The sequence below is a fragment of the Coregonus clupeaformis genome, chromosome 29, assembly GCF_020615455.1.
Source record: "Coregonus clupeaformis isolate EN_2021a chromosome 29, ASM2061545v1, whole genome shotgun sequence".
Lineage (NCBI taxonomy): Eukaryota > Metazoa > Chordata > Actinopteri > Salmoniformes > Salmonidae > Coregonus > Coregonus clupeaformis.
The window spans coordinates 29,518,588-29,538,587 of record NC_059220.1 but is presented as its reverse complement, the minus strand read 5'-3'; the positions used below and the strand labels follow the sequence as shown (position 1 = coordinate 29,538,587).

Sequence of the window (20,000 nt, the reverse complement as noted above, 5' to 3'; positions counted from 1 at the left end):
CCAGGTGCCCTCGGAGCCCTCTGGTCCAGGGGAACCCCACGACAACTCCTCCCAGGTACGCGTCATCGTCAGGGACATCTCTGGAAAGTACTCCTGGGACGGAGGGGTTCTCTACCGCACCCAGGATGGAGTCAACCAGATGCATCAGGGGAGTGAAGAGTCTTCAAACCACTCCACCACCAAGCCCACCTCGCCCGGGACCTCTGAACGCTCCTACCATCCAGGTTGCGACTCCCAGTCAGGCTGTGAGGAGGAGGAGGTGGATGTCCTGGACCAACTCCTGGAGGACCTGGGCTACAGCAGCCCTGAGTGCCTGCCCCAGCTCCGGCTGAGGCTCAACCAGCCAGCCCCCTCTCCCTGCGGAATGAACCTGGAGCAGGAGAGGGCCATCGTGGAGGCCATCCTCAGGCAGACACAGCAGGAGGAGGAGCAGGTGAAGAGGTGGAACGCAGACGTGAGCGTTAAGGCCGCCGGCCAGAGAGAACCCACTCACCAGGAGCCCAAAGCCCCCTTCTACTTCTGCAGGCTGCTACTCAACGACCTGGGCATGAACTCATGGGACCACAGGTACAGAGCAGAGCACAACACCTCCACAGCTGTAGACTAGTTAGAAGAATACCTCACAGAGAGAGAAAAAAAGTCTGGCATGGCAGGGTGTGGAGTCTGTTAATCTGCTCTCCACAGGGCAACTGTGCCCAACTGTTTTCACTCAGGTCCACCTTGGCAGGTGCCTTCTGCTGAATGTGAGGTTCACACCTCTGGGGAAGGAAGCGGAGACCACCTCCAGTAGATTATTAATTTATCCGAGCCCAATTTAAACCTCTACACCTGTTACTCCTCAGACCAAAAACCAAACTAAAACATGAAACTTTCTTATCCTACTTTCAGTCTGTGTTTTACCATTCAAAAATAACAGGCACAAGCTTTGCACTGGTACACTGTGAAGTGCCATCTGGCTGATCATTTAACAATTCTAATAATTGTCAATGGATGCATTCAAGTTCAATTTTGTTTATTCCTTTTCAGGAAAAGCTTTCATCTCCTGAAGAAGAACTCCAAGCTCTTGAGAGAACTGAAGAATTTGGATTCCAGACAGTGGTATGTTCTTACACACCCATTATTTAGGGCCTCTTCAGCACACACTGTATCCCTAGATAACATTGGTATAAATGATGTGCTTCTTGTTCGGTATTTAAAAAAAAAAATGAATTTACTGAATGATGTATCATTGTCTTTCATTTCTAATGAAGACCTTTTTAATAAACCAACCTAGATTTCAGCTGGGTATATTCTAGTTAAGCCTGCATTCCATATCAGTCATTACTCTGAACCTAAGCCCACTAATGAAGCTTCCCTTCCTCTAAATCATTAAAGATCACACTCTCAAGGCGACATGTATTAAAACAGCTCCACGCTTCCCTCCTCCTCTCCTCCTAATCCACACCATCTCAGGCTGGTCACAGCTCGGCAGCACTCACACACTCGCACACAGCGATCAATAGGCACTCCACACTGCTAATGACTGGGGCTTATTAAAGAATACCCCCAGGATTGGGCATCATTCTGCCAGGCCAGCAAGCATACCTGGGCCGCTCATGGCAACCTGTGTCGAAACATGCAAAATGCCCCCAATTTAACACAGAGCCACGCGCCACACTGGCAACAATGAAGCACATGGGTGGAACTCTGTCTGCTCTTGTTTTGTTTGTCACATGAGGTGGGGGATATGAGGAAAGTAAACACACACACATACTATTGTGTACTCACTCTGACACACACACACACGCTGCTCGCTCTAATATTAGACCATGTTAGCTACGACTATTTTGCACAGTGTTGTGTGGAGGTGTACGTTTGGAGGTGTGTAGTTCACATTTCAGAGAACGCTCATCTTAACTGGGCTGAGTGGGGAGTAGGGATGTGCAACGATATTGAAATATTTGAATACTGAAAAAGAAAATGTATAGGCCTATTTTAACACAAAGGCTTTTTCTAAATTAAATTAAAATATCCATGTGATATTGTTACATACAAGGATATACCATGACATTTCAATTAATTAATTTAATGAAACCAATAACGTTTCAATGTTGATTTTATGATGTTTGCCCCATTAAAACGACTGGTTGCCTTCATGTGCAGTTTGTTTATGTTTGCTAAGCAAAGCGGCAAAGAGCCTCCATTTGTAGTGATTTCAGTGCAATTACGGAATGAAAAGTTAGCAAAATGAGAAGGAGTAGGCTACAACCAGCAACCATCTGAATGGGGTTGGGTTATATGGAGTGATAAATAACATTGTGGCTGCTACAAGTTAGCTAGTCTTGGCTGTAGCCGAGTAGCGTCGCTCTCTCCGCCTCCATCTGCTCGCTCCCATCTCACCAGCCGCTCCACAGCTGCGGCGATAGAGCGCCAGCCTCGCGCAGCAGTGCTCAGGTTAAAAACGTACGTTTAGAAAACCACATGTATTACAAATATCCAGATATCCGACAAAAATGAATGATACTATTCAAATAGTGAAATGATTTCAAACCCCTATCCCCACAGTGTAACTGCATTAGGTTCATTGTTCTAACAACAGATCTTGTGTGTTTGTCTTACAGCAGGGAGACGCACAAGATTGCTGTGTTCTACATCGGAGAGGGTCAGGAGGATAAGTGCTCCATCCTGTCCAACAGCACAGGCAGCCAGGCCTACGAAGACTTTGTGTCTGGCCTGGGATGGGAGGTACAGAAAACACACACCCCTGCAGTATCTCTCTTACAGTGGGGGAAAAAAAGTATTTAGTCAGCCACCAATTGTGCAAGTTCTCCCACTTAAAAAGATGAGAGAGGCCTGTAATTTTCATCATAGGTACATGTCAACTATGACAGACAAATTGAGAAAAATAAATCCAGAAAATCACATTGTAGGATTTTTAATGAATTTATTTGCAAATTATGGTGGAAAATAAGTATTTGGTCACCTACAAACAAGCAAGATTTCTGGCTCTCACAGACCTGTAACTTCTTCTTTAAGAGGCTCCTCTGTCCTCCACTCGTTACCTATATTAATGGCACCTGTTTGAACTTGTATCAGTATAAAAGACACCTGTCCACAACCTCAAACAGTCACACTCCAAACTCCACTATGGCCAAGACCAAAGAGCTGTCAAAGGACACCAGAAACAAAATTGTAGACCTGCACCAGGCTGGGAAGACTGAATCTGCAATAGGTAAGCAGCTTGGTTTGAAGAAATCAACTGTGGGAGCAATTATTAGGAAATGGAAGACATACAAGACCACTGATAATCTCCCTCGATCTGGGGCTCCACGCAAGATCTCACCCCGTGGGGTCAAAATGATCACAAGAACGGTGAGCAAAAATCCCAGAACCATACGGGGGAACCTAGTGAATGACCTGCAGAGAGCTGGGACCAAAGTAACAAAGCCTACCATCAGTAACACACTACGCCGCCAGGGACTCAAATCCTGCAGTGCCAGACGTCTCCCCCTGCTTAAGCCAGTACATGTCCAGGCCCGTCTGAAGTTTGCTAGAGTGCATTTGGATGATCCAGAAGAGGATTGGGAGAATGTCATATGGTCAGATGAAACCAAAATATAACTTTTTGGTAAAAGCTCAACTCGTCGTGTTTGGAGGACAAAGAATGCTGAGTTGCATCCAAAGAACACCATACCTACTGTGAAGCATGGGGGGTGGAAACATCATGCTTTGGGGCTGTTTTTCTGCAAAGGGACCAGGACGACTGATCCGTGTAAAGGAAAGAATGAATGGGGCCATGTATCGTGAGATTTTGAGTGAAAACCTCCTTCCATCAGCAAGGGCATTGAAGATGAAACGTGGCTGGGTCTTTCAGCATGACAATGATCCCAAACACACCGCCCGGGCAACAAAGGAGTGGCTTCGTAAGAAGCATTTCAAGGTCCTGGAGTGGCCTAGCCAGTCTCCAGATCTCAACCCCATAGAAAATCTTTGGAGGGAGTTGAAAGTCCGTGTTGCCCAGCGACAGCCCCAAAACATCACTGCTCTAGAGGAGATCTGCATGGAGGAATGGGCCAAAATACCAGCAACAGTGTGTGAAAACCTTGTGAAAACTTACAGAAAACGTTTGACCTGTGTCATTGCCAACAAAGGGTATATAACAAAGTATTTTTAAACTTTTGTTATTGACCAAATACTTATTTTCCACCATAATTTGCAAATAAATTCATTAAAAATCCTACAATGTGATTTTCTGGATTTTTTTTCTTCTAATTTTGTCTGTCATAGTTGACGTGTACCTATGATGAAAATTACAGGCCTCTCATCTTTTTAAGTGGGAGAACTTGCACAATTGGTGGCTGACTAAATACTTTTTTTCTCCACTGTATCTCACACGCACACTGACATCACACTCTCCTAACCGTGTTGTGTGTCTGTGGTTTCTGTCAGGTTGATCTAGCCACACACTGTGGCTTCATGGGAGGGCTTCAGAGGAACGGCAGCACAGGACACACTGCTCCGTACTACGCTACCTCCACGGTGGAAGTCATCTTGCATGTGTCCACACGCATGCCGTCTAACTCTGACGACTGCCTCACCAAAAAGGTACTATTGCTCCCTCTAGATCAAAGAAGGGAACGTCAGAAAAGCCTGCAAAAGGGAAGACAATCAACAACCAAAACTTGTTTGTTGGTTTGCCATTGACTGAAAAAGCTCCTTAACCTACACTGTGTTAATACCTGTCACTACACTAATAATGTAGCAAGGTCCACGGTCCTTCAAACAACGTAATGTCTGCATACAAAACACAGTGTATACAGAGTGAAATGGCCTCAGAGCCGTGCCCTGTCTATCAGTGTGCTGTCTTAGCTCTTCACTCTGTCCGAAACTGAGGTCAGGTGGTGTGACTCCTGGGTTCTGGCACTGACTAGTAAGCCTGGGAAGGCCTGAGGAGTAGAGAGAGGAGCAGGCGTGTAAGAAGGGGCATGTGTGGTTACGGTAATGACCGTGATTCCCGGACCTGTTTACCCCCCCTTCCCTGGGTGCTGTGACCGGGGCCCAGATTCAGCCATTAGCTGTCCCTGGCAGTGCAGGCGCCGGGCAGATGCCGGCAGGACGTTTTTATCCCATTCCGGCCGTGACGGCGGGAGCGATCGATGGCTGTTTCCCTGGCTGTAGCAGACCAGCAGCAGTTAGCATGGAGAAATGAGCCGCGAGGCCCCTGCCCAAGCAGCCAGTCTTCTCATATGGTGTCCCACGGAGAGAGGAAATTCATCAGGCCATCCTCATATACCCCCCCCACACACCATCACCATGTCTGCCCCTCTCCCTAAAAAACAGCCCTGCACCGACCCCATACTGAACCTCTGCTCAGCGGCTGCGGAAATTAGTTTGATTTTGGCTAGCTGGTGTGAGGCGCTGGAGGGGCGGCCCAGCTTTGGCTGGAGTGTGCCTTCAGCCCGCTTCGATTCATTTGACTGGGAGCCCCTGTAATTGCACTCCTCTCTTCCCAGAACCCTGCGCTAGCCAAAGGCAAGACAGAAATTGGCAGCTCGGCGGCGCGTGTGGAGGCTAACGGGGGAGGGAGGGAGGGGGATGAAAAAGAGGCTGTATCAGCGTCCAGGCAGGAAGTTTCTTTGTCAATTTACAAATAAAACATTCAGCCTCGCCGACCGCCTGCTCTTAAATGCATACTGTGTGTTGGGCAACGCTTTCGCTGGCCAGATTGTCTATCTGAGGGAAAGAGGGATGAAAGGCCCCCAGTTACACTAAAAAGGAAAACGGGAAAAAACATAAATTCCTCCAATCCAATTGTGGGCTTGAGGGCAGAGTGGTGCAGCGCCTAGCAGCAGCAGCTGGCTGTAGTAATGTGGTTATAGGAGTGACCTGGGAGGTGGGGGTCAGGCCATGTAGGGTCCTAATGTCAGAGCGAGGGGCGCCCGGCCAGCCCCACACTCACAACCAGCACCAGGGCTTAACTGAGCTCTGTGTTTTTAGAAGGGAGCACTTGTGCTGCTGAGAGGCCTGCTGTGTGTTAGTGTGGATGGGAGGTCATTGAGGGCTAATTGGACAAGGGCCTTTGACTGAAGCCACGCACAGGAGTGGTTCTAGTGCCACACATAGCTACAGTACTGTGTAGCAGGGACAGGGATGTCATTCTTCCTGCCTTTCTCACATCCTCCTCTATTCATATATCATTGAAATCGACCTACCCACAAACCACTATCCTCCTTTCCCTGACGTTCCATGTTCTCCTGACTCCTAATCACATCCCCTAGTCTTGGAGAGCTTGGTGCAGGAGACGACAAAGAGACATTAGCATTTACCCAGACAGTCCTGCCTCTTGGTTCAAATCATTCAATGTACACTGAACAAAAATATAAACGCAACATGCAACAATCATTTTACTGAGTTACAGTTCATATAAGGAAATCAGTCAATTGAAATAAATTCATTAGGCCCTAATCTATGGTTTCACATGACTGGGAATACAGATATGCATCTGTTGGTCACAGATACCTTCAAAGAAATGGGCCTCAGGATCTCGTCACGGTATTTCTGTGCATTCAACTTGTCATTGATAAAATGCAATTGTGTTCGTTGTCCATAGCTTATGCCTGTCCTTTCCATAACCCCACCGTCACCACGGGGCACTCTGTTCACAACGTTGACATCAGCAAACGGCTCACCCACAGGAGAGAAATGAGAACATTAAATTATCTGCCAACAGCTCTGGTGGACATTCCTGCAGTCAGCATAACAATTGCACGCTCCCTCAAAACATGAGACATCTGTGGCATTGTGTTGTGTGACAAAACTGCACATTTTAGAGTGGCCTTTTATTGTCCCCAGCACAACGTGCACCTGTGTAATGATCATGATGTTTAATTAGCTTCTTGATATGCCACACCTGCCAGGTGGCTGGATTATCTTGGCAAAGGACAAATACTCACTAACATTTACATTTTAGTCATTTAGCAGACGCTCTTATCCAGAGCGACTTACAGTTAGTGATTGCATACATTCTTTTTTTTTTTTTCATACTGGCCCCCCGTGGGAATCGAACCCACAACCCTGGCGTTGGAAACGCCATGCTCTACCAACTGAGCTACATCCCTGCCAACCGGGATGTAAACACATTTTTGCACAACATTTGAGAGAAATAAGCTTTTTGTGCGTATGGAAAATGTCTGTAATCTTTTATTTCAGCTCATGAAACATGGGACCAACACTTTACATGTTGTGTTTATATTTTTGTTCAGTGTAATATTCAAATGTTAATTAAAATCCTTATGATTTTTGTGGGCAACCTCGACATGCATATTCAACATTCTTGGTTAATTTGTGACTGTCTGTCTGACCTGCACTGGTGCCATTGATCCTTGTACAGATGAGATGAACCAGTGAGCACAATGTTTAATCAGCGAGTTGTGGATTTGTTTAACATTATGCCATTACCATAATTAAGGGCTTATAATAATGTGCTAATTGCATTTTTTTGGGTGGTGAGGGCATGTTTTCTTAATGGCTCATTAGACCCAAGTACATTGGCAGATGTTTTCCTCCTCTGTCAGTCAGTGAGGAGGCCCAGCCTTGATGTTGCCACATAATCAGGGACAGGAGTTTTTTTCTAACCTCGTCACCTGATGAGGAAAAACTCTGTGCCCTTACTAGGCCCAGTTTATCCTTATCTAGGTCACGTGGTCATGAACAAAAACAGGTTTCCCCATTATTGATGGGTAAAGGCCAGTGAGGTTGGAATGGCCGCCCTTAACCCATCACTCAATGTCCACGTCAGCCACAATACTGAGGGAAGACTGTTCTTTCACTTCCCCTCTGCCTTGGTTGAAAAAGAGTGCTACATTAACTATCTGCCAATTTCCTGTCATTTGTGTAATTTCTGTCCTGACTTCATTTGTATTTATGAATAGAACATGGAAATTTGATGCAATTTTATGTCTTTGTAAAGTTAATTTCAATGATTGGTTTTAAAATGCTCAATTTGATGTTTTTGTTGTTGTTTGAATTTCCAGTGGAAGTTCAAATTATAAGATGCTTTGTCACAACACCCAGAGCGGTGGTAATAGCTAACATATATTAAAACCTTTTTATAGGAATAACTGTTTTTTCTGACCGTTGTGGGCGCCGTAGCGATGTCTAAACCCTGTGATTTGTTCTGGTGCAGCTGCGTCACCTGGGAAACGACGAGGTTCACATAGTGTGGTCGGAGCACAGCAGGGACTACCGCCGCGGCATCATCCCCACTGACTTTGGAGATGTGCTGATCATCGTGTACCCCATGAAGAACCACATGTTCTTCATCCAGATCATGAAGAAACAACAGGTACTGCTGCTACAGATCAGCTGGCTGGCTCAAAACCTAAATGGCTTTTGGAGCTTGTTTTTGCACTTGCTTGATTATTTTCCACTAAATGTATGTGTGTAATGGATACACTATTTTACTTACTGTCTTTTTAGCATTAAACAAATATAATAGGACTCCTTCACCATTTCCCTGCTTCAGCATATCCAACTCTTTGTTTGGAAAAAGGTATCAGCTGTCTGATCTTCACTTAGAGAACCCCTCTCCTTATTCATGGCCCTTGAGACTGCCTTGTTGGTTGAGTGGATTACCGGTTTGTCTGTCTGCCTGCCTATGTGACTCTGAGATGGACGCTCCAATGCCCTCCTCTTCCACTCCAGTCCATTACCCTCACTGTGGGTATGTGCTCTGAGGCAGTCAGTGTCGCTCAGCTAGCTTTCATCTTGGTTCTGAGCCACTGCACACAGAGCTCTGGATCGACTGACTGGCTGGGTCAAAGAGTACAGGTCACAATGTAACCATCAACAGTAGGCTGTGTTATTATATACAGTGCCTTCAGAAAGTATTCACACCCCTTGACTTTTTCCAAAACATTTTGTGTTACAAAGTAGGATTAACATTTATTGAATTATCCTTTTTTGGCAAAGATTTACACAAAATACTCTGTCAAAGTGGAAGAAAAATGTGGACATTTGTAAATATATATATATATATATATAATGTAAATATATATATTTATTTATTTACAAATGTCCACATTTTTTTTCTTCTTATATATATATACAGTGAGGGGGGGAAAAGTATTTGATCCCGTGCTGATTTTGTATGTTTTCCCACTGACAAAGAAATGATCAGTCTATAATTTTAATGGTAGGTTTATTTGAACAGTGAGAGACAGAATAACAACAACTAAATCCAGAAAGACGCATGTCAAAAATGTTATAAATTGATTTGCTCTCAATCAGAAAGATTTCTGGCTCCCAGGTGTCTTTTATACAGGTAACGAGCTGAGATTAGGAGCACACTCTTAAAGGGAGTGCTCCTAATCTCAGCTTGTTACCTGTATGAAAGACACCTGTCCTCAGAAGCAATCAATCAGATTCCAAAATCTCCACCATGGCCAAGACCAAAGAGCTCTCCAAGGATGTCAGGGACAAGATTGTAGACCTACACAAGGCTGGAATGGGCTACAAGACCATCGCCAAGCAGCTTGGTGAGAAGGTTCCAACAGTTGGTGCGATTATTCGCAAATGGAAGAAACACAAAATAACTGTAAATCTCCCTCGGCCTGGGGCTCCATGCAAGATCTCACCTCGTGGAGTTGCAATGATCATGAGAACGGTGAGGAATCAGCCCAGAACTACAGCTGGGACCATAGTCACCAAGAAAACAATTGGTAACACACTACGCCGTGAAGGACTGAAATCCTGCAGCGCCCGCAAGGTCCCCCTGCTCAAGAAAGCACATATACATGCCCGTCTGAAGTTTGCCAATGAACATCTGAATGATTCAGAGGAGAACTGGGTGAAAGTGTTGTGGTCAGATGAGATTAAAATGGAGCTCTTTGGCATCAACTCAACTCGCCGTGTTTGGAGGAGGAGGAATGCTGCCTATGACCCCAAGAACACCATCCCCACCGTTAAACATGAAGGTGGAAACATTATGCTTTGGGGGTTTTTCTGCTAATGGGACAGGACAACTTAACCGCATCAAAGGGACGATGGACAGGGCCATGTACCGTCAAATCTTGGGTGAGAACCTCCTTCCCTCAGCCAGGGTTGAAAATGGGTCGTGGATGGGTATTCCAGCATGACAATGACCCAAAACACACGGCCAAGGCAACAAAGGAGTGGCTCAAGAAGAAACACATTAAGGTCCTGGAGTGGCCTAGCCAGTCTCCAGACCTTAATCCCATAGAAAATCTGTGGAGGGAGCTGAAGGTTCGAGTTGCCAAATGTCAGCCTCGTAACCTTAATGACGTGGAGAAGATCTGCAAAGAGGAGTGGGACAAAATCCCTCCTGAGATGTGTGCAAACCTGGTGGCCAACTACAAGAAATGTCTGACCTCTGTGATTGCCAACAAGGGTTTTGCCACCAAGTACTAAGTAATGTTTTGCATAGGGGTCAAATACTTATTTCCCTCATTAAAATGCAAATCAATTCATAACATTTTAGACATGCGTTTTTCTGGATTTTTGTTGTTGTTATTCTGTCTCTCACTGTTCAAATAAACCTACCATTAAAATGATAGACTGATCATTTCTTTGTCAGTGGGCAAACATACAAAATCAGCAGGGGATCAAATACTTCTTTCCCTCATTTTTCATATATATATATACACTGCTCAAAAAAATAAAGGGAACACTTAAACAACACATCCTAGATCTGAATGAATGAAACAATCTTATTAAATACTTTTTAATATGCTGACAACAAAATCACACAAAAATTATCAGTGGAAATCAAATGTATCAACCCATGGAGGTCTGGATTTGGAGTCACCCTCAAAATTAAAGTGGAAAACCACACTACAGGCTGATCCAACTTTGATGTAATGTCCTTAAAACAAGTCAAAATGAGGCTCAGTAGTGTGTGTGGCCTCCACGTGCCTGTATTTACATTTACGTCATTTAGCAGACGCTCTTATCCAGAGCGACTTACAAATTGGTTCATTCACCCTATAACCAGTGGGATAACCACTTTATTTATTTATTATTTTTTTTTAAGAGGGGGGGGGGGGGTAGAAGGATTACTTTATCCTATCCCAGGTATTCCTTAAAGAGGTGGGGTTTCAAATGTCTCCGGAAGGTGGTGAGTGACTCCGCTGTCCTGGCGTCGTGAGGGAGCTTGTTCCACCATTGGGGTGCCAGAGCAGCGAACAGTTTTGACTGGGCTGAGCGGGAACTATGCTTCCGCAGAGGAAGGGGAGCCAGCAGGCCAGAGGTGGATGAACGCAATGCCCTCGTTTGGGTGTAGGTACTGATCAGAGCCTGAAGGTACGGAGGTGCCGTTCCCCTCACAGCTCCATAGGCAAGCACCATGGTCTTGTAACAGATGCGAGCTTCAACTGGAAGCCAGTGGAGTGTGCGGAGGAGCGGGGTGACGTGGAGAGAACTTGGGAAGGTTGAACACCAGACGGGCTGCGGCATTCTGGATGAGTTGTAGGGGGTTTAATGGCACAGGCAGGGAGCCCAGCCAACAGCGAGTTGCAGTAATCCAGACGGGAGATGACAAGTGCCTGGATTAGGACCTGTGCCGCTTCCTGTGTAAGGCAGGGTCGTACTTTCCGAATGTTGTAGAGCATGAACCTGCAGGATCGGGTCACCGCCTTGATGTTAGCGGAGAACGACAGGGTATTGTCCAGGGTCACGCCAAGGCTCTTCGCACTCTGGGAGGAGGACACAACAGAGTTGTCAACCGTGATGGCGAGATCATGGAACGGGCAGTCCTTCCCCGGGAGGAAGAGCAGCTCCGTCTTGCCAAGGTTCAGCTTGAGGTGGTGATCCGTCATCCATACTGATATGTCTGCCAGACATGCAGAGATGTGATTCGCCACCTGGTTATCAGAAGGGGGAAAGGAGAAGATTAGTTGTGTATCGTCAGCGTAGCAATGATAGGAGAGGCCATGTGAGGATATGACAGAGCCAAGTGACTTGGTGTATAGTGAGAATAGGAGAGGGCCTAGAACTGAGCCCTGGGGGACACCAGTGGTGAGAGCACGTGGTGCGGAGACAGCTTCTCGCCACGCCACTTGGTAGGAGCGACCGGTCAGGTAGGACGCAATCCAAGAGTGAGCCGCGCCGGAGATGCCCAGCTCGGAGAGGGTGGAGAGGAGGATCTGATGGTTCACAGTATCAAAGGCAGCAGACAGGTCTAGAAGGACAAGAGCAGAGGAGAGAGAGTTAGCTTTAGCTGTGCGGAGAGCCTCCGTGACACAGAGAAGAGCAGTCTCAGTTGAATGACCAGTCCTGAAACCTGACTGGTTAGGATCAAGAAGGTCATTCTGAGAGAGATAGCAAGAGAGTTGGCTAAGGACGGCACGCTCAATAGTTTTGGAAAGAAAAGAAAGAAGGGATACTGGTCTGTAGTTGTTGACATCAGTGGGATCGAGTGTTGGTTTTTTGAGAAGGGGTGCAACTCTCGCTCTCTTGAAGACGGAAGGGACATAGCCAGCGGTCAAGGATGAGTTGATCAGCGAGGTGAGGTAGGGGAGAAGGTCACCGGAGATGGTCTGGAGAAGAGAGGAGGGGATGGGGTCAAGCGGGCAGGTTGTTGGGTGGCCTGCAGTCACAAGTCGCAAGATTTTATCTGGAGAGAGAGGGGAGAAAGAAGTCAAAGCATAGGGTAGGGCAGTGTGAGCAGGACCAGCAGTGTCATTAGACTTAACAAACGAGGATCGGATGTCGTCAACCTTCTTTTCAAAGTGGTTGACGAAGTCATCCACAGAGAGGGAGGAGGGGGGAGGAGGATTCAGCAGGGAGGAGAATGTGGCAAAGAGCTTCCTAGGGTTAGAGGCCGATGCTTGGAATTTAGAGTGGTAGAAAGTGGCCTTAGCAGCAGAAACAGATGAAGAAAATGTAGAGAGGAGGGAGTGAAAAGATGCCAGGTCCGCAGGGAGTCTAGTTTTCTTCCATTTCCGCTCAGCTGCCCGGAGCTCTGTTCTGTGAGCTCGCAGTGAGTCATCAAGCCACGGAGCTGGAGGGGAGGACTGAGCCGGCCGGGAGGATAGGGGACACAGAGAGTCAAAGGATGCAGAAAGGGAGGAGAGGAGGGTTGAGGAGGCAGAATCAGGAGATTGGAGGGAGAAGGATTGAGCAGAGGGAAGAGATGATAGGATGGAAGAGGAGAGAGTAGTGGGAGAGAGAGAGCGAAGGTTGCGGCGGCGCATTACCATCTGTGTAGGGGCTGAGTGAGTAGTGTAGGAGGAGAGCGAGAGAGAAAAGGATACAAAGTAGTGGTCGGAGACATGGAGGGGAGTTGCAGTGAGATTAGTAGAAGAACAGCATCTAGTAAAGATGAGGTCAAGCGTATTGCCTGCCTTGTGAGTAGGGGGGGACGGTGAGAGGGTGAGGTCAAAAGAGGAGAGGAGTGGAAAGAAGGAGGCAGAGAGAAATGAGTCAAATGTAGACGTAGGGAGGTTGAAATCCCCCAAAACTGTGAGGGGTGAGCCATCCTCAGGAAAGGAACTTGTCAAGCTCATTGATGAACTTTCCGAGGGAACCTGGAGGGCGATAGATGACAAGGATATTAAGCTTAAATGGGCTAGTGACTGTGACAGCATGGAAATCAAATGAGGAGATAGACAGATGGGTTAGGGGAAAAATTGAGAATGTCCACTTGGGAGAGATGAGGATTCCTGTGCCACCACCCCTCTGACCAGATGCTCTCGGGGTATGCGAGAACACATGGTCAGACGAGGAGAGAGCAGTAGGAGTAGCAGTGTTTTCAGTGGTAATCCATGTTTCCGTCAGCGCCAGGAAGTCGAGGGACTGGAGGGTAGCATAGGCTGGGATGAAGTCAGCCTTGTTGGCAGCAGAACGGCAGTTCCAGAGGCTGCCTGAGACCTGGAACTCCAGGTGTGTGGTGCGTGCAGGGACCACCAGGTTAGAGAGGCAGCAGCCACGCGGTGTGAGGCGTTTGTGTAGCCTGTGCGGAGAGGAGAGAACAGGGATAGGCAGAGGCATAGTTGACAGGCTGTAGCAGATGGCTACAATAATGCAGAGGAGATCGGAATGAAATGAACTAAACATCTGGGAAAGGAGAGAGCAGGGCCTCCCTCACCAAAACTCCCAAATATAACTCTCCCAACTTACACCTCAGAAACTATAATTGTTTCACTGAACCACCCGAATAAAACTCTCCCAACTTCCACTTTAGAAATTAGAATTGTTGTAAACTACAGCGGTTCAATGTTTCAAGGAATAGACTCAACTTACTTTATTCAGCTAGCTAACTATGATGCCATAGCTAACTAGCATGCTAGCATCCAATAACACACAATTTAGCACCAATACTTGGTTACAACAAACTACCAATAGTGTGTTAACACACTAAACAGATAATTCGTGTCCGTGTCTAGTTCCTTTCATAACGCAGCAATAATTAAACGTTGGCTAGCTAGCACAAAGATATTGTATTTAGCTGCTACAGTACAGCTAGCTGGTAGTGTTGGCTAGCTAGCAATGGCTGCTGTGTTGACTTTGTTTGAAAAACGGCGTCGCTGCGAACGAATGTAGCTGGCTAAAAGGATATCGTATTTAGTTGCTACCGTTGCTAATAGCTACTCGCCAGCTAGTCCAGGAGGTGAGTTAGCTAGCTAGCTAGCTTCGTGCTACACCCGCCACCGCCGAATACAATACTAACCTACAATAATTACATACAATAACTACCCACAACAACCCACGATGCCTACCTACAATACCTAACTACAATCTAAATACATAGTTTAAGCCTTACTCGACAAAGCCCAAGCTATGTATAAAGCCAAACTTACCCGACGCCAGCTGTCTGGGTGGCAGACAAGAAGACATATGACCTCCCTACAACGCCTGGGCATGCTCCTGATGAGGTGGCGGATGGTCTCCTGAGGGATCTCCTCCCAGACCTGGACTAAAGCATCCGCCAACTCCTGGACAGTCTGTGTTGCAACGTGGCGCTGGTGGATGGAGCGAGACATGATGTCCCAGTTGTGCTCAATTGGATTCAGGTCTGGGGAACGGGCGGGCCAGTCCATAGCATCAATGCCTTCCTCTTGCAGGAACTGCTGACAGACTCCAGCCACATGAGGTCTAACATTGTCTTGTATTAGGAGGAACCCAGGGCCAACCGCACCAGCATATGGTCTCACAAGGGGTCTGAGGATCTCATCTCGGTACCTAATGGCAGTCAGGCTACCTCTGGCGAGCACATGGAGGGCTGTGCGGCCCCCCAAAGAAATGCCACCCCACACCATGACTGACCCACCGCTAAACCGGTCATGCTGGAGGATGTTGCAGGCAGCAGAACGTTCTCCACGGCGTCTCCAGACTCTGTCACGCCTGTCACGTGCTCAGTGTGAACCTGCTTTCATCTGTGAAGAGCACAGGGCGCCAGTGGCGAATTTGCCAATCTTGGTGTTCTCTGGCAAATGCCAAACGTCCTGCACGGTGTTGGGCTGTAAGCACAACCCCCACCTGTGGACGTCGGGCCCTCATACCACCCTCATGGAGTCTGTTTCTGACCGTTTGAGCAGACACATGCACATTTGTGGCCTGCTGGAGGTCATTTTGCAGGGCTCTGGCAGTGCTCCTCCTGCTCCTCCTTGCACAAAGGCGGAGGTAGCGGTCCTGCTGCTGGGTTGTTGCCCTCCTACGGCCTCCTCCACATCTCCTGATGTACTGGCCTATCTCCTGGGAGCGCCTCCATGCTCTGGACATTACACTGACAGACACAGCAAACCTTCTTGCCACAGCTCGCATTGATGTGCCATCCTGGATGAGCTGCACTACCTGGGCCACTTGTGTGGGTTGTAGACTCCATCTCATGCTACCACTAGAGTGAAAGCACCGCCAGCATTCAAAAGTGACCAAAACATCAGCCAGGAAGCATAGGAACTGAGAAGTGGTCTGTGGTCACCACCTGCAGAACCACTTCTTTATTGTGGGTGTCTTGCTAATTGCCTATAATTTCCACCTGTTGTCTATTCCATTTGCACAACAGCATGTGACATTTATTGTCAATCAGTGTTGCTTCCTAAGTGGACAGTTTGATTTCACAGAAGTGTGATTGACTTGAAGTAATGATGGACTGTCATTTCTCTTTGCTTATTTGAGCTGTTCTTGCCATAATATGGACTTGGTATTTTACCAAATAGGTATATCTTCTGTATACCAACCCTACCTTGTCACAACACAACGGATTGGCTCAAACGTGTTAAGAAGGAAAGAAATACCACAAATTAACTTTTAAGAAGGCACACCTGTTAATTGAAATGCATTCCAGGTGACTACCTCATAAAGCTGGTTGAGAGAATGCCAAGAGTGTGCAAAGCTGTCATCAAGGCGAAGGGTGGCTACTTTGAAGAATCTAAAATATATTTTGTTTTGTTTAACACTTCTTTGGTTACTACATGATTCCATATGTGTTTTTTCATAGTTTTGATGTCTTCACTATTATTCTACAATATAGAAAATAGTTTTAAAAAATTAAAGAAAAACCCTTGAACGAGTAGGTATGTCCAGACTTTTGACTGGTACTGTGTGTGTGTGTGTGTGTGTGTGTGTGTGTGTGTGTGTACATTTCATTTTATTATAGACCAGAGAGCTGTGTAAGGACATCAGGGATAAAAAAACCTGCACAAGGCTGGGATGGGCTACAGGACAATAGGCAAGCAGCTTGGTGAGAAGGCAACAACTGTTGGCGCAATTATTAGAAAATGGAAGAAGTTCAAGATGACGGTCAATCACCCTCGGTCTGGGGCTCCATGCAAGATCTCACCTCGTGGGGCATCAATGATCATGAGGAAGGTGAGGGATCAGCCCAGAACTACACAGCAGGACCTGGTCAATGACCTGAAGAGAGCTGGGACCACAGTCTCAAAGAAAACCATTAGTAACACACTACGCAGTCATGGATTAAAATCCTGCAGCGCACGCAAGGTCACCCTGCTCAAGCCAGCGCATGTCCTGCTCAAGCCAGCGTACGTACGTACAGTGGGGAGAACAAGTATTTGATACACTGCCAATTTTCCTACTTACAAAGCATGTAGAGGTCTGTAATTTTTATCATAGGTACACTTCAACTGTGAGAGACGGAATCTAAAACAAAAATCCAGAAAATCACATTGTATGATTTTTAAGTAATACATTTTCATTTTATTGCATGACATAAGTATTTGATACATCAGAAAAGCAGAACTTAATATTTGGTACAGAAACCTTTATTTGCAATTACAGAGATCATACGTTTCCTGTAGGTCTTGACCAGGTTTGCACACACTGCAGCAGGGATTTTGGCCCACTCCTCCATACAGACCTTCTCCAGATCCTTCAGGTTTCGGGGCTGTCGCTGGGCAATACAGACTTTCAGCTCCCTCCAAAGATGTTCTATTGGGTTCATGTCTGGAGTCTGGCTAGGCCACTCCAGGACCTTGAGATGCTTCTTACGGAGCCACTCCTTAGTTGCCCTGGCTGTGTGTTTTGGGTCGTTGTCATGCTGGAAGACCCAGCCACGACCCATCTTCACTGCTCTTACTGAGGGAAGGAGGTTGTTGGCCAAGATCTCGCGATACATGGCCCCATCCATCCTCCCCTCAATACGGTGCAGTCGTCCTGTCCCCTTTGCAGAAAAGCATCCCCAAAGAATGATGTTTCCACCTCCATGCTTCACGGTTGGAATGGTATTCTTGGGGTTGTACTCATCCTTCTTCTTCCTCCAAACACGGCGAGTGGAGTTTAGACCAAAAAGCTCTATTTTTGTCTCATCAGACCACATGACCTTCTCCCATTCCTCCTCTGGATCATCCAGATGGTCATTGGCAAACTTCAGACGGGCCTGGACATGCGCTGGCTTGAGCAGGGTGACCTTGCGTGCGCTGCAGGATTTTAATCCATGACTGTGTAGTGTGTTACTAATGGTTTTCTTTGAGACTGTGGTCCCAGCTCTCTTCAGGTCATTGACCAGGTCCTGCTGTGTAGTTCTGGGCTGATCCCTCACCTTCCTCATGATCATTGATGCCCCACGAGGTGAGATCTTGCATGGAGCCCCAGACCGAGGGTGATTGACCGTCATCTTGAACTTCTTCCATTTTCTAATAATTGCGCCAACAGTTGTTGCCTTCTCACCAAGCTGCTTGCCTATTGTCCTGTAGCCCATCCCAGCCTTGTGCAGGTCTACAATTTTATCCCTGATGTCCTTACACAGCTCTCTGGTCTTGGCCATTGTGGAGAGGTTGGAGTCTGTTTGATTGAGTGTGTGGACAGGTGTCTTTTATACAGGTAACGAGTTCAAACAGGTGCAGTTAATACAGGTAATGAGTGGAGAACAGGAGGGCTTCTTAAAGAAAAACGAACAGGTCTGTGATAGCCGGAATTCTTACTGGTTGGTAGGTGATCAAATACTTATGTCATGCAATAAAATGCAAATGAATTACTTAAAAATCATACAATGTGATTTTCTGGATTTTTGTTTTAGATTCTGTCTCTCACAGTTGAAGTGTACCTATGATAAAAATTACAGACCTCTACATGCTTTGTAAGTAGGAAAACCTGCAAAATCGGCAGTGTATCAAATACTTGTTCTCCCCACTGTATGTATGTATATGTGTGTATATATATATATATATATATATATATATATATATATATATATATAATATGAAAAATCAAGCACTAATATATCTTGATTTAGATAACTATTCAACCCCCTGAGTCAATACATGTTAGAATCACATTTGGCAACGATTACAGCTGTAAGTCTCTAAGAGCTTTCCACACCTGGATGGTGCAACATTTGCCCATTTATTCTTTCCAACATTCTTCAAGCTCTGTCAAATTGGTTGTTGATCATTGCTAGTCAACCATTTTCAGGTCTTGCCATAGATTTTCAAGCAGATTTAAGTAAAAACTATTACTGGGCCACTCAGGAACATTCACTGTCTTCTTGGTAAGCAACTAAATTGTAGATATTACCTAGTTATTGTCCTGCTGAAAGGTTAACTCATCTCCCAGTTTCTGGTAGAAAACAGACTGAACCAGGTTTTCCTGTAGGATTTTGCCTGTGATTAGCTCCATTTTATTTCTTTTTTATCCTGAAAAACTCCTCAATCCTTAATGATTACAAGCATACCCATAACATGATGCAGCCACCGCTATGCTTGAAAATATGGAGAGTGGTACTCAGCAATGTGTTATATTGGATTTGCCCCAAACATAACACTTTGCATTCAGGACAAAAAGGGAATTGCTTTGCCACATTTTTTTGCAGCATTACTTTAGCGCCTTGTTGCAAACAGGGTGCATGTTTTGGAATACTTAAAAAATGCACAGGCTTCCTTCTTTACACTCTGTTAATTAGGTTTGTATTCTGGAGTAACTACAATGTTGTTGATCCATCCTCCGCTTTCTCTTATCACACCCATTAAACTCTGTAACTGTTTTGGCCTCATGGTGAAATTCCAGAGCGGTTTCCTTCCTCTCCAGCAACTGAGTTAGGAAGGACGCCTGTATCTTTGTATTGATATATAGGGTATATTGATACACCATCCAAACGGTAATTTATAAATTAAACGCGCTCAAAGGGATATTCAATGCCTGCTTTTTTTATTTTTACTTATCTACCAATAGGTGCCCTTCTTTGCGAGGCATTGGAAAACCTCCCTGGTCTTTGTGGTTGAATCTGTATTTTGAAATTCAGTGCTCGACTGAGGGACCTTACAGATCATTGTATGTGTGGGGTACAGAGATGACGTAGTCATTTAAAAATCATGTGACTTGTTAAGCACATTTTGCCATATCAAAGGGGTTGAGTACTTATTGACTCAATACATTTCAGCTTTACATTTTTTATTACATTTACATTTACGTCATTTAGCAGACGCTCTTATCCAGAGCGACTTACAGTTAGTGAATACCTTTTTTTTTTTTTTTTTTTTTTTTTTACTGGCCCCCCGTGGGAATCAAACCCACAACCCTGGCGTTGCAAACGCCATGCTCTATCAACT

The 20,000-nt window shown here is 46.0% G+C and overlaps 1 protein-coding gene and 1 non-coding gene across 6 annotated transcripts in view; one reads left to right on the top strand and one right to left on the bottom strand.

Annotated features, from left to right (window-relative positions):
- The window catches only part of LOC121545013 (ral GTPase-activating protein subunit alpha-2), a 142,721-nt gene that overhangs the window by 83,444 nt on the left and 39,277 nt on the right, over positions 1-20,000 (top strand). For all 5 annotated transcript variants that reach the window (XM_041855333.2, XM_041855331.2, XM_041855332.2 and 2 more), the window contains 5 exons: positions 1-567; positions 1,027-1,098; positions 2,601-2,724; positions 4,429-4,584; positions 8,165-8,323. The exon at positions 1-567 is cut by the window's left edge and continues 235 nt beyond it. In XM_041855333.2, the coding sequence (XP_041711267.1) occupies positions 1-567; positions 1,027-1,098; positions 2,601-2,724; positions 4,429-4,584; positions 8,165-8,323 (1,078 nt within the window). The remainder of the gene's footprint in view (positions 568-1,026; positions 1,099-2,600; positions 2,725-4,428; positions 4,585-8,164; positions 8,324-20,000) is intronic.
- Positions 7,024-7,100, bottom strand: trnag-ucc. The gene has a single exon. It is a non-coding gene; the product is annotated as a tRNA-Gly (tRNA).